This window comes from Phoca vitulina, unplaced genomic scaffold (assembly GCF_004348235.1).
Source record: "Phoca vitulina isolate PV1807 unplaced genomic scaffold, GSC_HSeal_1.0 scaffold12, whole genome shotgun sequence".
In the NCBI taxonomy this organism is placed as follows: Eukaryota; Metazoa; Chordata; class Mammalia; order Carnivora; family Phocidae; genus Phoca; species Phoca vitulina.
The window spans coordinates 26,132,244-26,149,677 of NW_022589715.1; the positions used below are offsets into that span (position 1 = coordinate 26,132,244).

Consider the following 17,434-nt stretch of genomic DNA (forward strand, 5'->3'; position numbering starts at 1 on the left):
GATCTTCCTAATCCATTGGTGAAGATAATCAGTGGCACTTAAATCTAAGAACCTTTTGGGGTTTTGTTAAAAATGCAGTCTTCCGATTAGATTTGGGGGTGGGTCCCAGGAATCTGCATTTTTAACACATTCTTAGGCTACAGTCAATGGATCTAGCTACATTCCTGCCTGTGAGGGCTGCCCCATTTACGCAGGATTATTTCCTGGTATAATGACTTCTCTAACATTGCACACAGCTGAAGAATTAGAAGCCGGGCCTCTTTTGTTTCTGGATTCACCACTTGGTAGGTGTAAGAACATCCCCTGACAGGCTGCTTGCCACAGGTGCATGCTCGCCACGTGTACCCCACTGGTACCATCCCCCATTCAGTCCTGGGGCCCAAGACCCCTCCAACCCAATCACCACCCCTGCCCTCTTCCAACTCCTCAAACACACCCTTGACCCGTTCCCTTCCCCCCACCTCAGCCCCTCCCTTCAGCCCCAGCCCAGCCCTTTTCCCTCCCCCATCTCTCCTTTGGGCCCCCCCAGGCTCCTCCCACCTTAGAACATTTTTTTTGTTTGTTCCTGGCCAAGTTTCCCCCGTGAGATTGGGTTGGGGGGTGGGGCTGGCTGGACGGGAGGACACACTGCCATTCATTGCAGTTCCTACCGAATGGGCTACTTTTTCCATCTCAGAAAACCCTTGTTTTCTACCAGAGAAATGGGCAGAGGCCTCTCTCTGGAACTTGGAGGGATGTCACTCTCCGGGAAAGCCCCTCCGTCTGCAAATATCCCAAAGCAGGCCGAGCCTGCTGTGTTCCTTTGTTGGAGCAGAATGGGAATGGAATCTTACCAATAGGTGAAAAGGGCTAGAGAGAACACCAAGGATGGGCCCACCCTTCTCCCTACAAAGGCCTAACGCTAAAAGGGAAGAGAAAAAAAACCACCAACAAAAGAGTTTAAGATAGTAGTTCCCAGCTTTTTCAAATATGAAGCATTTTTTAACCAATCCATTTTTTAATTTTTAAATTCTTGACATTACAGAACTAAACTGAAATTTATTAACATTCCACTCTTACATTTCTTATCGACAAACAGAAATAAAATTCATGAGCCAAAAACCCAAAACAACTAAAAACAGGGAAAAGCTTATAAAACTAAATATGGATCCCAGCATTAACAGCTGAACAGAGAATGTGATTTTTAAATTCTTAGCGGATGATAAAGTTGTGTAGAAACTGAACACTTACAAATTATTTAAAACCTGGAATCACTGACCAGAAATTACACAGTTGGATCATGGGAAAACAGCAGAAAGGGGTTATAAGTGAAACCTACACTGTTCTAGCTGCACCCCATGCCCTTCTCGGAGGAAAGCCTGGCATTGATTAGATATTGGGCCAGACTAATACTGGCAGCAGAACCAGTGATAGTAACCTGCCTACCAGAGGAGCCTTCCACTGGATTGGCAATTTTGATCTGGGCCCCGGACATCTGGCGGATCTCATTAATGTTGGCGCCTTGGCGCCCGATTATGCAGCCAATTAAGTTATTTGGAATGGTGAGTTCATGGGTGGTTTGAGTAGATGCATCCAAACTTGCCCAATAGCCTTTCACCTCTGGAGAGCTGGAGTCAATTCCGGCGAATCCGGTCCCGCCGTGCATCATGGCAAAGTGAGACTGTTGTCTTGCCACCTGGTTCAGCTTGGCCAGATCGAGCGGAGAAATGGTGTGTTGTCCTTGAATCGAGTAGGCATCTAGAGGTGGTCCCTCCAGGTCATGAGTGGCATGGGGGTAGCCCGCAGCGTCGCTGCACCGATCTTGGCCGCCCGCGCAGATGACTGGAGAGCTGGCCGGCATGGGCTGGTACGGAATGGTCATGACTCTCCCTTGCGGAGACTGGGAGAGCGTCTCCAGCATGACCAGGCAGATCTGCTTGACACACTCGGTGACAGACTGCGGCACGCCAGCAATGGTGATGGCCCGCTCGGTGGAGTTGGGCAGCATATCCCCCGCCACCTGGACTTGGGCCCCCGTACTCTCGCGGATCTCTTTGATCTTACACCCGCCTTTCCCAATCAGGGAGCCGCACTGGGTGGCCGGCACCACCAGCCTCAGGGTGACCGGGGGCCTGCTGGCCGCCGTGCTGTTGGTCATGGAGCTGTTGATATCTTCTTCCAGCTTGTCGATGATCATAGCGAAAGCCTTAAAGATGGCATTGGTAGGGCCGGTCAGAGTGATGATTCTCTCCGGGCAATTCCCCTCCGAGATGTTGATCCGCGCGCCACTCTCCTCGCGGATCCTCTTAACCGACTCCCCTTTCTTCCCAATGATGCTTCCTACTTCCTTTCCGTGCATAAGCAGCCGAATGGTGAGAGTCACATTTAGTCCACTTTCAGTCACACCGGCATCCATGGCGAGCGGCGGGCGGCGTTCGGGGGAGTTGGGCTCGTTACGTGGTCAAGTCTTTGGTGGCTGGCGGGGGGAGGGGAGGTGTAGGCCCAAAACTGCCGGCGCGAGGCGAGCGAGGGCCGCGGGAGCGAGCGGGCGCGGGCGGGAGGCCGCGGCGTCGTCGCAGGGGCGGGCGGCGGCGGCGGAGGGGGCGAGCGGGGCCGGGAGCGGCGGGCGGGCGGGTGGGCGAGGGCGCGGCGGTGGCGACTCCGGCGGCAGCCTCGGCGGTCTGGGCGGGGCGGGAAGCCCGCTTTCAACCCCGCGTACCCTCTGACCCCGGAAGTGCTTGCCGCGCAGGACCCCTTGAAAAAAAATGAGGACCCGTCTTTTTTAGGTCACAAGATTGCGCCAACCTCCACATGGTAGTTTTTAAAAACTCTTTTAACAGCCTAGCATTGAAAATAAAGCACCGATGGGCAGACGCTGTGAGCCCGGCAAGATTTTAAAACCAACATGCATTTTATTAGCTCTAGCGGCACTGGCAAATGTTTGGAAATGTTAGTGTTGTGAATGGTGGATGACACATTATTTTCCCGCCTTACAAAAGGGGTTTGGAAGCGGAGCGACACGGGCAGCCCCGACAGTAACTGCAGGCGGCAGCTGGGACGCCGCGGGTTTAAAACGTGCGCGTGAGGCGGCTAGAGCGCGTGCGCAAGGGTGTGGGGAGACGGGAGGGGCAGCCGCGGTCTTCCGGGGGGGAGGGGCGGCGAGGCGAGGCTTGTGGGGTGGGTGCGCGCGCGCGGGAGTGCGCGCGAGCAGGCACGTGGGGCCCCTTCGTCCCCGGTGCCCGGGCGCCCCGCGCCAGCCCCCACCCCTGCCCCGGTCCCCCAGCGGCGGCTGGTGAGGAGAAAGACCGAAACCCACCCCTACCGCCCCCCGAGTTGCGGCTCTGCTGTTGATTTCTGGGAAGTGCTGGAAACATGGCCGTAGAAAAAGAATGGCGTCCATTTACATAATGCTTTGTTTGCATTTTGCAAGTTTCTTTCGGTTGAACCTGCAGAAACCCCACCTCCTAGTGTCGTTTTAGTCGTGGCAGTCTTGTCAGACATTTAAGACAATGGTGTGCCGAGTAGTGCTGTGGGGGGGGGGGGTTCTTCCGATTTTCCCCACGCCGTTTAAGCTCCCGCTTCTGCCTTTTCCCCCGTTTCCCCCCTTGGTGCAGACGCCGCGCCCCGCTCTCTTCGGGGGCGGCCCCTCTCGGGCCCCGCCATCTTGGAAGGCCTTTCTTGCCGGTTCGCCACCGCACGTTCCTCTCACTAAAGAAAGGTCGCTTGCGTGCCTCGTGTACGTTTATTTCTATCCCTTTCTCTTTCCTTCGGCTAAGCCAGACAGTAAAGGCACACAGACAGATGTGTGCGCAACGTGCTTCAGGATCCCTCAGGGAAAGCAGCTAACGTGGCGGTCCCTCCGCCCCCCTTTCTTCCCCACGGGGTGGCCGCCATGTTTCCAGAACACAAAATGGCGACACGTGGCCTGGATTCTTCGCTAACGAGAAATTGGGGTCGACCCGAAAGCTCCAGAATGCCCCCACCCCCCATCCCGTGCGTCTTGGCTGGAGCCTTCCCCCCGCAGCGATTGCTCTGACCACCCTGGTCCAAACCTTGGCTGCTGAATTTTAATGCGTTTCCCCCCATTAATTTAAAATGGAAATGTTTATAACTGTAAAATGTAGGCATAATACTGAGTTGTTAGTTTTAAATTTAATAATGAGTAATGGGGGGCAGTACCAGTGGATAATTTGGGCCCCCAGTACCGAAGCATTTAGGAATAGCTGCTTTAAGAAATGAAATGGGAAATTACTGATTGGCTAGACTTTTAGCACAGGTCTGTGCTGGAGAGACCAAGAAATGGTCTTATAAAAAAACTTAAAGAAAAAAAAAGTTTCCATGAAGCAGGTCGGATACCAGTGACCTTTTTCGGAGGCCAGCTGGCTGGTGAACCTCAGTTTACCCACAACTGGTGTTAACTTTTAGTGTGGAGGGACAGAGACAGATGTTATTGTGCATTTACCAGTGCTAGATGCTGTGCTAGCATTTTACTGCATACTATCTTTAATTTTTACAATGATCTTCTGAGGTAGGTGTTACCTCTCTCTCTCTTTTTTTAACAGACGAATTCACTTAGGCCCAGAGAGATGAAGTGACTAATTCAAGGTCACACTATGGAGGATGGGATCCAGACCTTCTGATTTCCTTATTGGTGAGCACATTTTCAAATTTTTCTGTAAATCATGGTTTTAGAATTCAAGTGCTATTCGAATGTTTAGGTGAGCTTGTCATTTAAAGGAACCCCTCAGGTAAACTTTTGGTGCATAGTCACCCCCAGTTTGTATCTGTTTGGGGATTCCCAGATTTTCCTGGCGTGAGCTATACCTGTAAGAGGGTCAAATGCTATTTTTTTTTTTTTAAATGAGGTGTTTGGATGACAATAGGGAGGGGGAAATGATTCAGCCCTACCCAAAAGCTGAAGTATCTGTCAATCCAGCCTTGTCTGCAGCACATTTAAATCTACCTGGCTCTGTGGGAGCAAGCAGTTTCTTTGTGTGACTCACTTGCTTCCTTCAGCTACCCGTGGGCATGACTTCCGGCTTCCTCACCCTAATGTCCTAACCAAGTAAAAATAAATAATTTTACTTTGGTGCCAAGCCTTCATTTCTCTGCAAATATTGACAGAGCATGACAGCGTTAGGTAAATTGTAGTCTGTGAACTCTTCAGTTTAATGTAACAAATAACTTGTAGGCCAAACAAGGAATATGTGCCTGAATAGGGCTCTGTATGTGTGGGTATTAGAGATGGAGAGAAGGGCTTTTTGCTTCTTTTCACTTACATTAATGTCCTATATCATAGTTTCTGAAGTGCTTTTGCATTACCTTATATAATTCTACAAATAACTTCGGCAGGTGGGTACATAAAAGCAACAATGACAGAAATACTAAGTGCTTACTGTGCCAGGCACTGTGTGAAGCTTTATTCTGTATGATAATTCAGTGGCTCTCATATTTTTTTATTTTGCGGATTTAAGTAATCTCTACACCCAACGTGGGGCTCAAACTCACAACCCTAAGATCAAGATTGCATACTCCACCGACTGAGCCAGCCAGGTGCCCCAACCGTTTTAAAAGCAAACCACCATAAGAGGTAAATTTTACAAAATAACTCATATATGCACACGTATATAAAACAAACAAAATCTTTGCAAAACAACACTTATTCTTACTATATGCAGTGTACTCTGGTAGTTTCTTTTATGTGAAATAAAAAGGCGCATCAAAATTAAAATGATGAGAAACCCATTATTAGGTTGTGACCAGAATGATTAATGTACACATTTAGTCTTCACAAAACCTCCTGAGATGGGGGTGATGTTAATTTCCATTTTGCAGAGATACAGAGGGGTGAAGGATTTTGTCTAAGGCACAGTTATTAAATAGTAAAATAGGGATTTGAATCTAGGCAATCTGAATCCAGAGGCTGTGTATTTACCATTATGCAAGATGTGGTCTCTGCAGAGGGCCTTGTCTTATAGGGGAGACAAAATTGTTTAGGGAATTAAAATTAGTAAATGTTAAAAACTGAGGAGACAAAAAGAGAAATTATATATAATTAGGAATTATATTCCTGATTCAAACTATTCTGGTCCTCTAAATCTGCCACATACTTATTTTCCCTAAAGAAAATTGTATACATTGGGTGTTTCTTCCCAAGACTGCCTATTTTAAACCTTTTTTGCCTGAAGATTTCCCCCCACCCCCCAATAAAGACTTCCCCTTCCCAGCTCTCAGCCTCTCTGTTTCCCCCAGAGTCCTGCAAGCTCTCTCTGCTCCCATAGGCCACATTTAGCTGTTGGTTAAATTGTAATGTGTCTTGGTGTTGATAGTGTGTTGTACAGGCTACAGGTGCTGTGGGTGACCCGGAAATCTGGTAGAGGGCACTGGACTTGGGAATCTGTGGCTCTGGCCCCCAGCTCCAGCTCTCCCACTGTCTAGCTTTGAGAAGTTTACAACCCAGTTCAACACTGGGCTTTGGTTTTCCCATCTGTAAAACAAGAGATTAAATGATGTCTTCTAATTCTATCTAAATTTTATCTAGGGAGAGATGATATTTGATGATCTTGGTTCTTTATCTCTGGAGGGGGGGAGGATTATGTAAACATTTTACTCACTTATGGTAAATTCTCCACTCCCTTCCCCAGACCTGCAGTATCTTGTGGATATATGAGTGAATTCCACACCACCCATTTTACAGATGAAGCCACTGAGATATGGAACAATTGACTAAACAGTCACTGCCCCACCCCTGGAGCCTCCTGCATGACTCTTCTCCCATTTGAATGACTGCAGGTTAGTTAAGGAGTTTAATGAGGTTGTGAAGGTGAGTCAGGCCTAGACTTTGGAATTGAACCACAGGATTTATATTCCATTCAGAGGAAGGAGTTTTGCTCCCTTTTACTTCACATTGGCATGTTATGTGAAATATTTTGAAGTGATTTCACATTACTTAATCATCACAGACAACTTTGCCAGGAAAGTATTATTCCTATTTTATAGAAGAGCCCTCTATGGATCAGAAGAGTGAAGTGACTTGCCCAAGGTGACACAGCTTGTCAGAACCTGAGCTGGGTCTCTCTCTCTTTTTTTTTTTTTTTTTTTTTTGGGGTGGGTTTTTTGTTTTTTTTTTGTGTTTTGTTCTCTTCTTGGCTTCTGATGCTTTGACACATGGAATAATTTTATCTTTAACTCAAAAAGCTTTCAATCCAGTCTTTATTCTTCTGTCCCAGAGCAACCAGTCTACTTATGTTAGGTTCCTGATACTTTTGGTTTAAGAAAACCTCTTTCCTCTTTTTTTCTCTAATGTTGACATTTATGGGTTTGGGAAGTGGTGGGAATTATTCCTCTGGAAACTCGAGGTAGGGACCACATTTCCCCCCCTAATCTACCTGGTCCAGCAAGAATACTACAGCTTTTTAAATTTGCCCTACCAACATGCAGCATTTTTTCAAAAAAACCCCATGATTTCTTTTTTTTTTACTCCTTCAGAATTAGCTTCTCATTTTTCTTTTATTTGAAATTATAGTAAATTGAGGGGGCCTTGACCCTATCACTTTCTGGGATACTACAGAGTATAGCCTAAGAAATATATATATGTATGTATTTGTAACGATAGTTACCACTTTATTTATTTAAAAGATTTTATTTATTTGAGAGAGATAAAGTGGGAGAACACAGAGGGAGAGTGAGAGGGAGAACTGGACTCCCCACTGAGCAAAGAGCCCGATGTGGGGCTCGATCCCAGGACCCTGAGATCATGACCTGAGCCGAAGGCAGATTGATCGATCCTTTTCCTCCCTTTCTTCCTTCCTTCCTTCCCTCCTTCCTTCCTTCCTTCCCTCCTTCCTTCCTTCCTTCCTTCCTTCCTTCCTTTTCTTAAAATCTTATTTATTTATTTTTCAGTGGGAGAGAGGGCACAAGCAGGGAGAGTGGGAGAGGGAGAAGCAGGCTCTCCGCTGAGCAGGGAGCCCGATGTAGGGCTCCATCCCAGGACCCTGGGATCATGACCTGAGCTGAAGGCAGACACTTAACCGACTGAGCAATCCAGGAGCCCTACTACCTTTTTTTTTTTTTTTTTTTTAAGATTTATTTATTTATTTGAGAGCGAGAAAGTGCACCCATGCACAAGAGGTGGATGGGGAGAGGGAGAGTCTTTAGCAAACTCCATGCTGAGTGCAGAGTGCAACTCGGGGCTCGATCTCATGACCCTGAGATCATGACCTGAGCCAAAATCAAGAGTCAGATGCTTAGATGCTACCCTGGTGCCCCTCGCCTAAGAAATATTTCTTACCCATTTTGTGGATAGTAACAAGAGTAATAATACTAATCTCATATACTGATGATCTTGTGCTGCTGTTATGGGGTTATTACTGGGTTTGCTCAGAAACATAAGAAATATATTTGTGTGCTTTACAGAAGTGCCCAGGAGATACAGCAACATTCTTGTCCTTAAGTTCACCTAGTTGGTGAAAGTAATGCCTATGGATTCCCAGGGCGACTCTGACTGAAATAAAGCATGGAGAAGGGAGTGCAGAGAAAAGTTAAAGGGAAAACGAGAATAGAGTGCAAATGCAAAGTACAGAAAATAAGGAAAAAAGGTAAGAAAAGGAAAGAGAAAAGACCAGGGCGGAGGGAAGAGGAGAACACAGGATCAGTGGAAGAGATGTGAAGAAAACAGTTCCGAGGTCCGTTTGCCCCTTGTGTGGTGTGGGAAGCATAGGCTGCTGTCTTGCACCAAGAAAGAGCAGCTGATATGAGAACTTCTGAGCACCACATCTCTTTTTTATCCTCTCTTTGCAATGTCAGGTTGGGAAAATTTCTTTGTTTTTGCTATCAGCTGGGGATGTAATTAAGATGCCAGTAATTTTAATATGAGCCTCAGTTCAATTGGTTCATCAAGGAAAATGTGCTACAAAGATCACATAAAGTATTCCAGGTCAAATTTATCTTATTCATTCAGTCAGCAAATACTTTTTCCTTTTCTTAATTTTTTTTTTTTTTTTTAAATTAACTCAACTCCCAGCGTGGGGCTTGAACTCAGGACTCTGAGATCAAGTCTCATGCTCTACCGACCTAGCCAGCCAGGCACCCCAGTCAGCAAATACTTACAGATTGCTTGATATGTCCCAAACACTAAGGATATAAACATGAATGAGATCCTGTCCTTGCCCTCAAGATGTTTATGATCTGGAGAGGGGTACTGACAAGTAAACAGATTCACAGTACAGTAAGTTAATGTATTAGGATATGAGTAAGCAGAGGATGCTATGGGCTTAGAAGAGGGTCCTTGATTCAGCCTTGGAGGGGATCCAGAAAGGCTACCTAGAGAAGTTGGCATTCAGGCTGAGTCCCAAGTTGGCAAATTGCAAGGTGAAGGGCAGGAAAGGATAACTCTGAGAAGGGAAACAAGCCTGAAGACCGAGAGTGCACAATCCATTCAGAAGTTGAAGGCGTTTCAGAAAGGATGTTTGCATGATCCAGTTTTTGGTGATTATTGTTCTACTGCTTCAGAAGTGTACATTATGAAGACTTGATTATGCTTACTAGAGCACAGAAAATTCATCTTATTTTGTAGCAGTGATTCTCTTTTAAGATGAAGACATCAGAAATTGTACTTCTGGTCTAGAGATTCTAAGAAAATGTACATAAAGCAGTTTTTGAATTAGCAAATGATTGTTAACCCTCTGTGAGTAAAGGAAAGAAGGTATAGGGCATAGCATATCCCTTTCTTATCCAAGTTTTGGATTTGATTGTGTTCTGCTTTGTTTTCAAGGGGTGTGTGTGTGTGTGGAAATTTAGGGTCTTTGTTTAGCTGGTTAGGATGTTTGAGTTAGGGAGGAGGGAAAGGAGTTCAAGAATAATTGCTACTTTATGGCAGAACAAAAGAAATACATTTAAATAGCTCATTTCTCTGATCCCACCTACTGAGCACAAGCAAGACTTAGTTGGAAACTTTGTTGCAGAGACACAATTAATTCAACCAGACAAAGCATTTGTTCAGCATTATTTGCTGTGTGAAATCTTTTGTGTCCGGATTAAGCACATTGATTTTTGTTTTTTGTTTTTTGAGACATGGTTATAGTTGCATTAAATGAAAACCATATGTGTATTCATTAGATAATACTGGGATTTTACCTGAATTAAAAGAAAAAAAGTACTATGTGGAGTAGGGAAGAAGGTGCTTAGAAAGTAGCACACAGATTCAGTGCTCATTTCTCAGTCATCTTGACCTCTCTGTAGCACCTGACACTCCCTCCTTGCACATTAGTTTCATTTGGCTTCCAGGATGCCACTCCCTTGGTTTTCCCCCTGCCTCACTGGCCCGTCCTTCTCAACCTCATCCCCCTTTTTTGGCTTCTCATCTCCAGCCCCCTTTTGAATCCTCCTTATCTTCTTAGTCTCTAATGATGGAGTACTCAGATCAGTCTATGCATCCCTTCTCTGTTTACACTCATTCCCTAGGTGCTCTCTTTCAAGACTTTAAATACCATTTGTACCCTGACAATTCTCAAGTGTATATCATCAGCTTGGATGTCTTCCCCTGAACTCAAGACTCTCATATCTAACAGCCTTCAGGATATCATCTCCACTTGGTTATTTAATAGCTTCTTGAGCTTAACATATTCAGCAAATACTTCTCTCAAATATGTACCTCTGGGGGCTCCTGGTTGGCTCAGGCGTTTGAGCATCTGGCTCTTGGTTTCAGCTCAGGTCATGATCCCATGGGTTGTGAGATCTAGCCCCGAATCAGGCTCCGTGCTCAGTGGGGAGTCTGCTTGAGGATTCTCTCCAGCTCTCCCTCCCTCCACTCCTGCTCTCTCTCTTAAATAAATAAATAAATAAATCTTCAAATGTGTACCTCTGCCAATTCCTCCCCATTTTAGTTTCAGTTGTATTGAATCTATGGAGGACTCTCCTTTGATTCTGTTCTTTTTATTTTCTTTTTTTTAAGATTTTATTTATTTATTTGACAGAGAGTGAGAGAGCACAAGCAGGGGGAACAGCAGAGGGAGAGGGAGAAGCAGGCTCCCCACTGAGCAGGGAGCCTGGTGCGGGGCTCAATCCCAGGACCCTGGGATCATGACCTGAGCTGAAGGCAAACGCTTACCCAACTGAAACACCCAGGCGCCCTGACTCTGCTCTTTTTCTTACTTTCCTCATCCAGTCCACTAGCAGGTCCTATAAGCTCTACCTTAAAAAAAACCCAGGATTTGAAGACTTCTTACCACCTCCCCTGCTACTTTTGGAATAGACTTCTAAAATCGTCTTCCCTCTGTCTAATCTGAACAGTGACCAGAGTAATCCTGTTAAGTGTATATCAAATCATGCCACTCCTCTGCTGAAAACTGTCCTCTGGGTCCCACCCATGTTAAAAATTAAAGTCCTTACAGTGGTCTAGGAGGCCACATAGGATTTTCAGCAGCACCCTCTCCAGGCTGCTCTGACCTCATCTTCTACCACTTTCCCCTTGTGCTCTGGACACATTGGTCTCCTTGCAGTTGCTCCAAAATGCCAAGCTTTGGACTTCTATAGTTGTATTCTTTGTCTGGAACACTTCTTTCAGTTACCAGTATGGCCTCCTCCCTTACCTCCTTCAGGTTTCTGCTCTGTCATCTAGTTGGTGAAGCATCCCTTGACCATCCTATTTAAAGTAAAAGCCATCTCCTGCCCTCTGCCTTCACTCTTCCCTTTCCCTACTTTGTTTTTCTCCACAGAACTTATTACTGTTTGATGTACTGTTCATTTATTATTCATATATTTATTGAGGGATGCCTACTATGGCCAGGCACTGTTCTACAGACTCTCTCTACTATAATTTGTTTATTATTAGTCACCTGCCACTGGAATGTAAATTTCATGATAGCTAGGACTTTGTTTTGCTTGTTGCTGTATCACCATCTCCTAGAATAGTGCCTAGCACATGGGAGTTGAATGAATACGTTTTTCAAATTTTAAACAAAAATGTATTGAATGTATAGGGATCGTGTACCAGGTAATGAAGGAAAGATCTGTATGAGTAACATATTGTTTCTGCCTTCAAGTGACTCAGTCTAAAAAATGTTTATTTTGATCTGAATAGTGCTGTGCTCTCTAATAGGATAAAGTGTTACATCATTTTGGAATTGGGGAGGTAAGGACTGGTTTGCAAAGGTATGGATCTCTTCAGAGAGAAAGTCCTACTTTGTCAGGCTTATTGATAATTTGTACTGTTTCTGGGAGGGCAGGATTGCTGATAGCTCACTGCGTTACTGGCTTTTTGAGTTACAGTTTCTGTTTGGTCTTGTCTTACTAGAGCAGGAGTTTCTTTAAAATCCTGTTACCAGTCTTGGTTCATTTAGATATCTTCTAGGAACCCTCTATCATAGCCACTTCTTCTCAGCATAAGTGAAGGAGTTTACTATCTTTACCTTCCTCCATATCTGAAAATTCTTATCCAGAAACCCTGGTCACCCACGTACTAGCTATTTGGTCTTGAACCTCTCAGAACCTCAGTTTCTGCACTTGTCAAATGGAGATAATGATGGATGACACTTACCTTACTTCTTGTGAGGATTAAATGACTAAATAAAGACTGATTTTGAGAATGGGGGAGTGGAAAGGGGAAAGAGATAGAGGACAATTTCTTTTCTTTTTGGGGGGGCAGAGGGAGAAGGAGAGAGAGAGAATATCAAGCACCCAGCATGGAGCCTGACATGGGGCTTGATCTCACAACCCTGAGATCATGACCTGGGAGCCCAAATCCAAGAGTTGGACACTTAACCGAATGTCAGCCACCCAGGCGCCCCGAGGACAATTTTTTTTTCTTTAGTGAATAGTGTATATTTCTATTTTGAAAAAAAAAATTTTTAAAGATTTATTTTATTTATTTATTTATTTATTTTTTAACTTTTATCTGTTTATTTATTAGAGACAGCACAAGCAGGGGGAGCTGGAGGCAGAGGGAGAAGTAGGCTCCCTGCTGAGCAAGGAGTCCAGTGCGGGACTTATCCCAGGAGCCTGGGATCATGACCTGAGCCTAAGGCAGCCGCTTAACCGACTGAGCTACCCAAGCGTTCTAGAGTAGGAGATTTTTAGAAAATACTTCCTTGTCTTTCCACCCAGATACTTACTTCTGTATTATGAGGGCAGTGAAATACTAGAACCCCACCCCAGGCTGCCCAGTGAGCTGGTATGTAGGTATAGGCAAACAACCATTTCCTTTAAGTGAAGTTGGAACTCAGGAAGTAGTATTTGAAGAGTATCAAAGGGATTGATGATGATAATAGCAGCAATAATAGTAATGGCTAACTGATGAACCAGGTACTTTATGTAGATTGTTTTCTTTTAATAGCATAGCAACCACATGAAGGCTGGTGCTATGAGAAATAGAGCAGTGCAGACTTCCTGCCCTGACTTCTCAGCTTTGTCAGTAATTAGCTGAATGGCCTTGAATTAGAAAACTGCCTCTTTTTCCTTATCTATAAAATGAGCATAATAATAGTACCTGCCTCATAAGGTTGTGATTAAATGATGTAAACCATGTAAAGCACTTAGCATAGTGCTTGGCACATAGAAAGTGCTCACTATGGGGTACCTGGGTGGCTCAGTCGGTTAAGTGGCTGCTTTCAGCTCAGGTCATGATCCCAGGGTCCTGGCATCGAGCCCCACATCGGGCTCCTTGCTGAGCGGGGAGCCTGCTTCTCCCCTGCCTGTCATTACCCATGCTTGTGCTTGCTCTTTCCTTCTCTCTCTTTGTCTCTCTCTGTCAAATAAATAAAATCTTTATTTTTATTTTTTTTAAAAGATTTTATTTATTTATTTGACAGAGACATAGTGAGAGAGGGAACACAAGCAGGGGGAGTGGGAGAGGGAGAAGCAGGCTTCCCGTTGAGCAGGGAGCGCAATGCTGGGCTCAATCCCAGGACCCAAGGATCATGACCTGAGCGGAAGGCAGATGCCTAATGACTGAGCCACCCAGGCACCCCTAAATAAAATCTTAAAAGAAAAAAAAAAAAAGAAAGTGCTCACTAAATATCACGTTACAATAATTAAAGCAGTTGGAGAAGCAGAGGCTTAGAAAGAGGTAAGGTATGCCTAAGTGACATAGCAAATAAATGACAGAACAGTAATTTGCTCCTGGGCAAACTTCAGGGCTCTTGTTTCTTTCTTTTTTTTTTTTTTTTTCCAGATAGGCTCCACACCCAGCATGGGACTTGAACTCACTACCCTGTTCAAGAGTTGCATGCTGTACCAACTGAGCCCGCCAGGCACTCCGTCCAGCGCTCTTGTTTCTTACCATTATACTGTACCACCATCATGGATTGAAGGGAAGAGATTGGGCATGAACTGTATTTTGTCCAACTTGAGAGGTGAGCATAGATCTGAAGGTCACAATGGGTTCAGACCTACATAAGCTTTATTTGTGATCTTAAGCATCTTATCACCATAGCATGTACTGGTTATTCTCTGAAGTGATTTTTCCCTAGATCCAAAGAAATCAAAGAGTGATGGGTCATTTTTGGTCTTCTGCTGAGGGGTTGAGTGTTCCCTGGCTGGGGCCAGGAAATGGAGCTGAATAAACACCTGTATCTTACTGCCTTTGGACCTATGTAGGAGCTTGTCCTGTCTCTTGTTACTATGATTGTGTTTCCTAATACAACTGGTAATGATGAGAAGCAGAGCAGTGTATACATCGAGCACTTTATGTGCCATGCATTTGACATGGGTTATCTCATCTATTCCTTAATGTAACCCTAGAAGCTAGTCACTCTTATCCCTATTTTATAGAAACAAAGAGATTAGGAAACATGCTTAAACTCACATAGTCAGTGCTGGGATTTGAATATGCAATCTGGCTCTAGAATCTACATTCTTAACCTCTACACTCTACCGTTTCTATTCTTTCCTTACCTGTCTAAAGCACATAGTATGGGGCAGATGGCTTAGTAGGGCCAGTCCTATTTTTCCCATCTGAAAAATGGGAAGCTTTTGACTACTGGGCTAGAAATAAGGAGGCCTGTGATCTTGTCTTAACCTTGTCACCAACATCCAGGACTTCACTTTTCTCAGCCTTATTGTCCTCATTCATTAAACAAAAAGGTCACTCTAGATGGTCTCTTAGATCCCTTTTAACTCTGATGTTCTGATTGACTTTTTGAAGTGAGGAGAATAATATTTGCTCAGCTCCTTGATTTTGGAGTGGTGGTATTTGTGAGATTTTAGGGACTCTCTTTGTGCAAGGGAGGATGCCAGATTTCAGGACAGAGAATACTGCCTTCCTGAAGAAGGTAGGGCTGGGCTCTTTTTTTGAGGCTGGTTGCCTAGGGAACCTAGCCTCTGGCCAGCAACAGTCAGGAATGCTTTGGTTGAGAGTTGGGTACAGATAACTAAAACAAGCAGCACATTTAGGTTTCACTTTCCACCCTCCCCTGCCCCCCCCACCCCCCAGCTACCTTTCCTTTAAAGCTCCTAGTTTTATACACTTTCTGTATGTTAGTACTTTGTTAAGAAGTTTGCTATTTAATCTTCATAGTAATCTTATCAGATAAGTGTACTATTTTAAATTCACAGATAATGAAAGCGAGGCAAATAGAGTTAAATAATTTGTCTGTAGTTACTCAAGTGGAAAGTGGTATCCAACCCACTGTATTGTACTGCCTGGTTGGAACTTAAAAAAAAAAAAAAAAAAAGCAGAGGGAGGACTCTATTTATTAATGATGTTTGTTTTGGTTTTGTTTTATTTAGAATGATAGACTCTTGGAGCTGGAAAGGGCCTTTGCGGTAATAGTCAATCTCCTTGTCTCCTGTCTGCCATCCAGTTACAGGAATGCTTTCCATTATCCCCCTGACAGATGATCACCCAAGTTCTTTTTGAATGTTTCCATTGCTGGGGAGCTCATCACTTCTTGAGGAATCCCATTATATGTTGAATAGCTCTCTTTGCTAAGATATTATTTCTTGTTTTGAATTGAAATCCAATTGAGATGACTTCTCATCAGTTTTAGGCCTGTTCCCTGGAACCATGCAGGATAAATATAATCTATCTTTCACATGCCAATCTTGTGAATGTTTGAATACACTCTTCCTATTTATAAGGCATTTTGCAGTTTTCTCATAGCATCTAAACTTGATTTCAATTTGGATTGGTCTGCACAAAAGCAATCTCTGTTTTTTACTGCTTTACAAGTACAGCCTTGCAACAACAAATCTATACTTCATTTCTTATGGTTAGGCACAAAATACGGGCCCTTCCCACATCTTTGGAGAATGAATGGATAGTGAGCTGAGTCTCTACAATTGTATATGAGTCTGGAGGGTTTGCAGTCTCCTACTTTTGTTATCTCTAGGACATTAGACTGTCAGAGCTTCACGCTGTCAGAGCTCACAAAATGGCTGGAAGTTTATCCGGGCATTTGACAAAACTGCATTTACTTCATCAGGCCACTAGGTGATGAACAACTCACAAACCTAGACTTCAAGGATGGTTGTGTATAGGACAGTTTCTGTTTATACTTGGAAAGGCCGTCAGAAGTCATCTGGTACAGCCTCATTAAAAGGTCTTTTTTGGGGGAGGGAAAACATGTCTTGTGTACACTTTGTCTTTCCCAGCTTTGCTCCAGTTTTAAATATTAATTTGAATAGGATGCTTCTTTCTCTGATTTCTTTTTTTTTAAATTTTTATTTATTTATTTATTTATTTATTTATTTATTTATTTATTTATTTAAAGATTTTATTTATTTATTTGAGAGAGAGAATGAGATAGAGAGAGAGCATGAGAAGGGGGAGGGTCAGAGGGAGAAGCAGACTCCCCGCCGAGCAGGGAGTCCGATGCGGGACTCGATCCCGGGACTCCAGGATCATGACCTGAGCCGAAGGCAGTGGCTTAACCAACTGAGCCACCCAGGCGCCCTAATTTTTATTTATTTATTTTAAAGATCTTATTTATTTATTTATTTTGACAGAGAGAGACACAGCAAGAGAGGGAACACAAGCAGGGGGAGTAGGAGAGGGAGAAGCAGGCTTCCCGCTGAGCAAGGAGCCCGATGTGGGGCTCGATCCCAGGACCCTGGGATCATGACCTGAGCCGAAGGCAGACGCTTAACGACTGAGCTACCCAGGTGCCCCTTGGTTTGTGTCTTTTTAAAATAACTCTGCCTGCCACTTGTTGAACTGTTTAGACTTAAAAATTTGTCTTTTCTTAGTTCAAGGAAGTTTTATCGCTTTCCTTCCATCTGTTTCCAACCTCCTTACTTTACAGATGAAGAAACCAAGTCCAGAAAGGTTAAGTGACTTGTTCAAGGTCACTCAGCTAGTTAATAGTGAACCTCAAACAAATAGCTTGATTTCTTTGATGAACTAGACTTTCATTGTATTGACTATTGCTCTGTTGAGAGAGCCATCATGAAAAACGTGGAAATTTTTTAGTGAGACAGGGATTTTGCTGAGGGTTCGTGAGGAGATGAAGGAGGAGGAAGA

General features: G+C 44.3%; 2 protein-coding genes across 2 annotated transcripts in view; one reads left to right on the plus strand and one right to left on the minus strand.

The window, feature by feature from the left end:
- Positions 1-977: 977 nt before the first annotated feature.
- On the minus strand, positions 978-2,552 carry PCBP1 (poly(rC) binding protein 1). The gene has a single exon (XM_032410783.1). It carries the CDS (start codon positions 2,393-2,395, stop codon positions 1,325-1,327), a length of 1,071 nt encoding a protein of 356 aa, XP_032266674.1. The 5' UTR covers positions 2,396-2,552; the 3' UTR covers positions 978-1,324.
- Positions 2,553-3,313: 761 nt separating this feature from the next.
- ASPRV1 (aspartic peptidase retroviral like 1) overlaps positions 3,314-17,434 on the plus strand; it is a 109,199-nt gene continuing 95,078 nt past the window's right edge. The window contains exons 1-5 of the mRNA XM_032410785.1: positions 3,314-3,715; positions 4,542-4,630; positions 5,454-5,569; positions 6,624-6,771; positions 14,147-14,327. The gene's annotated coding sequence lies outside the window, so the exon portion shown is untranslated. The remainder of the gene's footprint in view (positions 3,716-4,541; positions 4,631-5,453; positions 5,570-6,623; positions 6,772-14,146; positions 14,328-17,434) is intronic.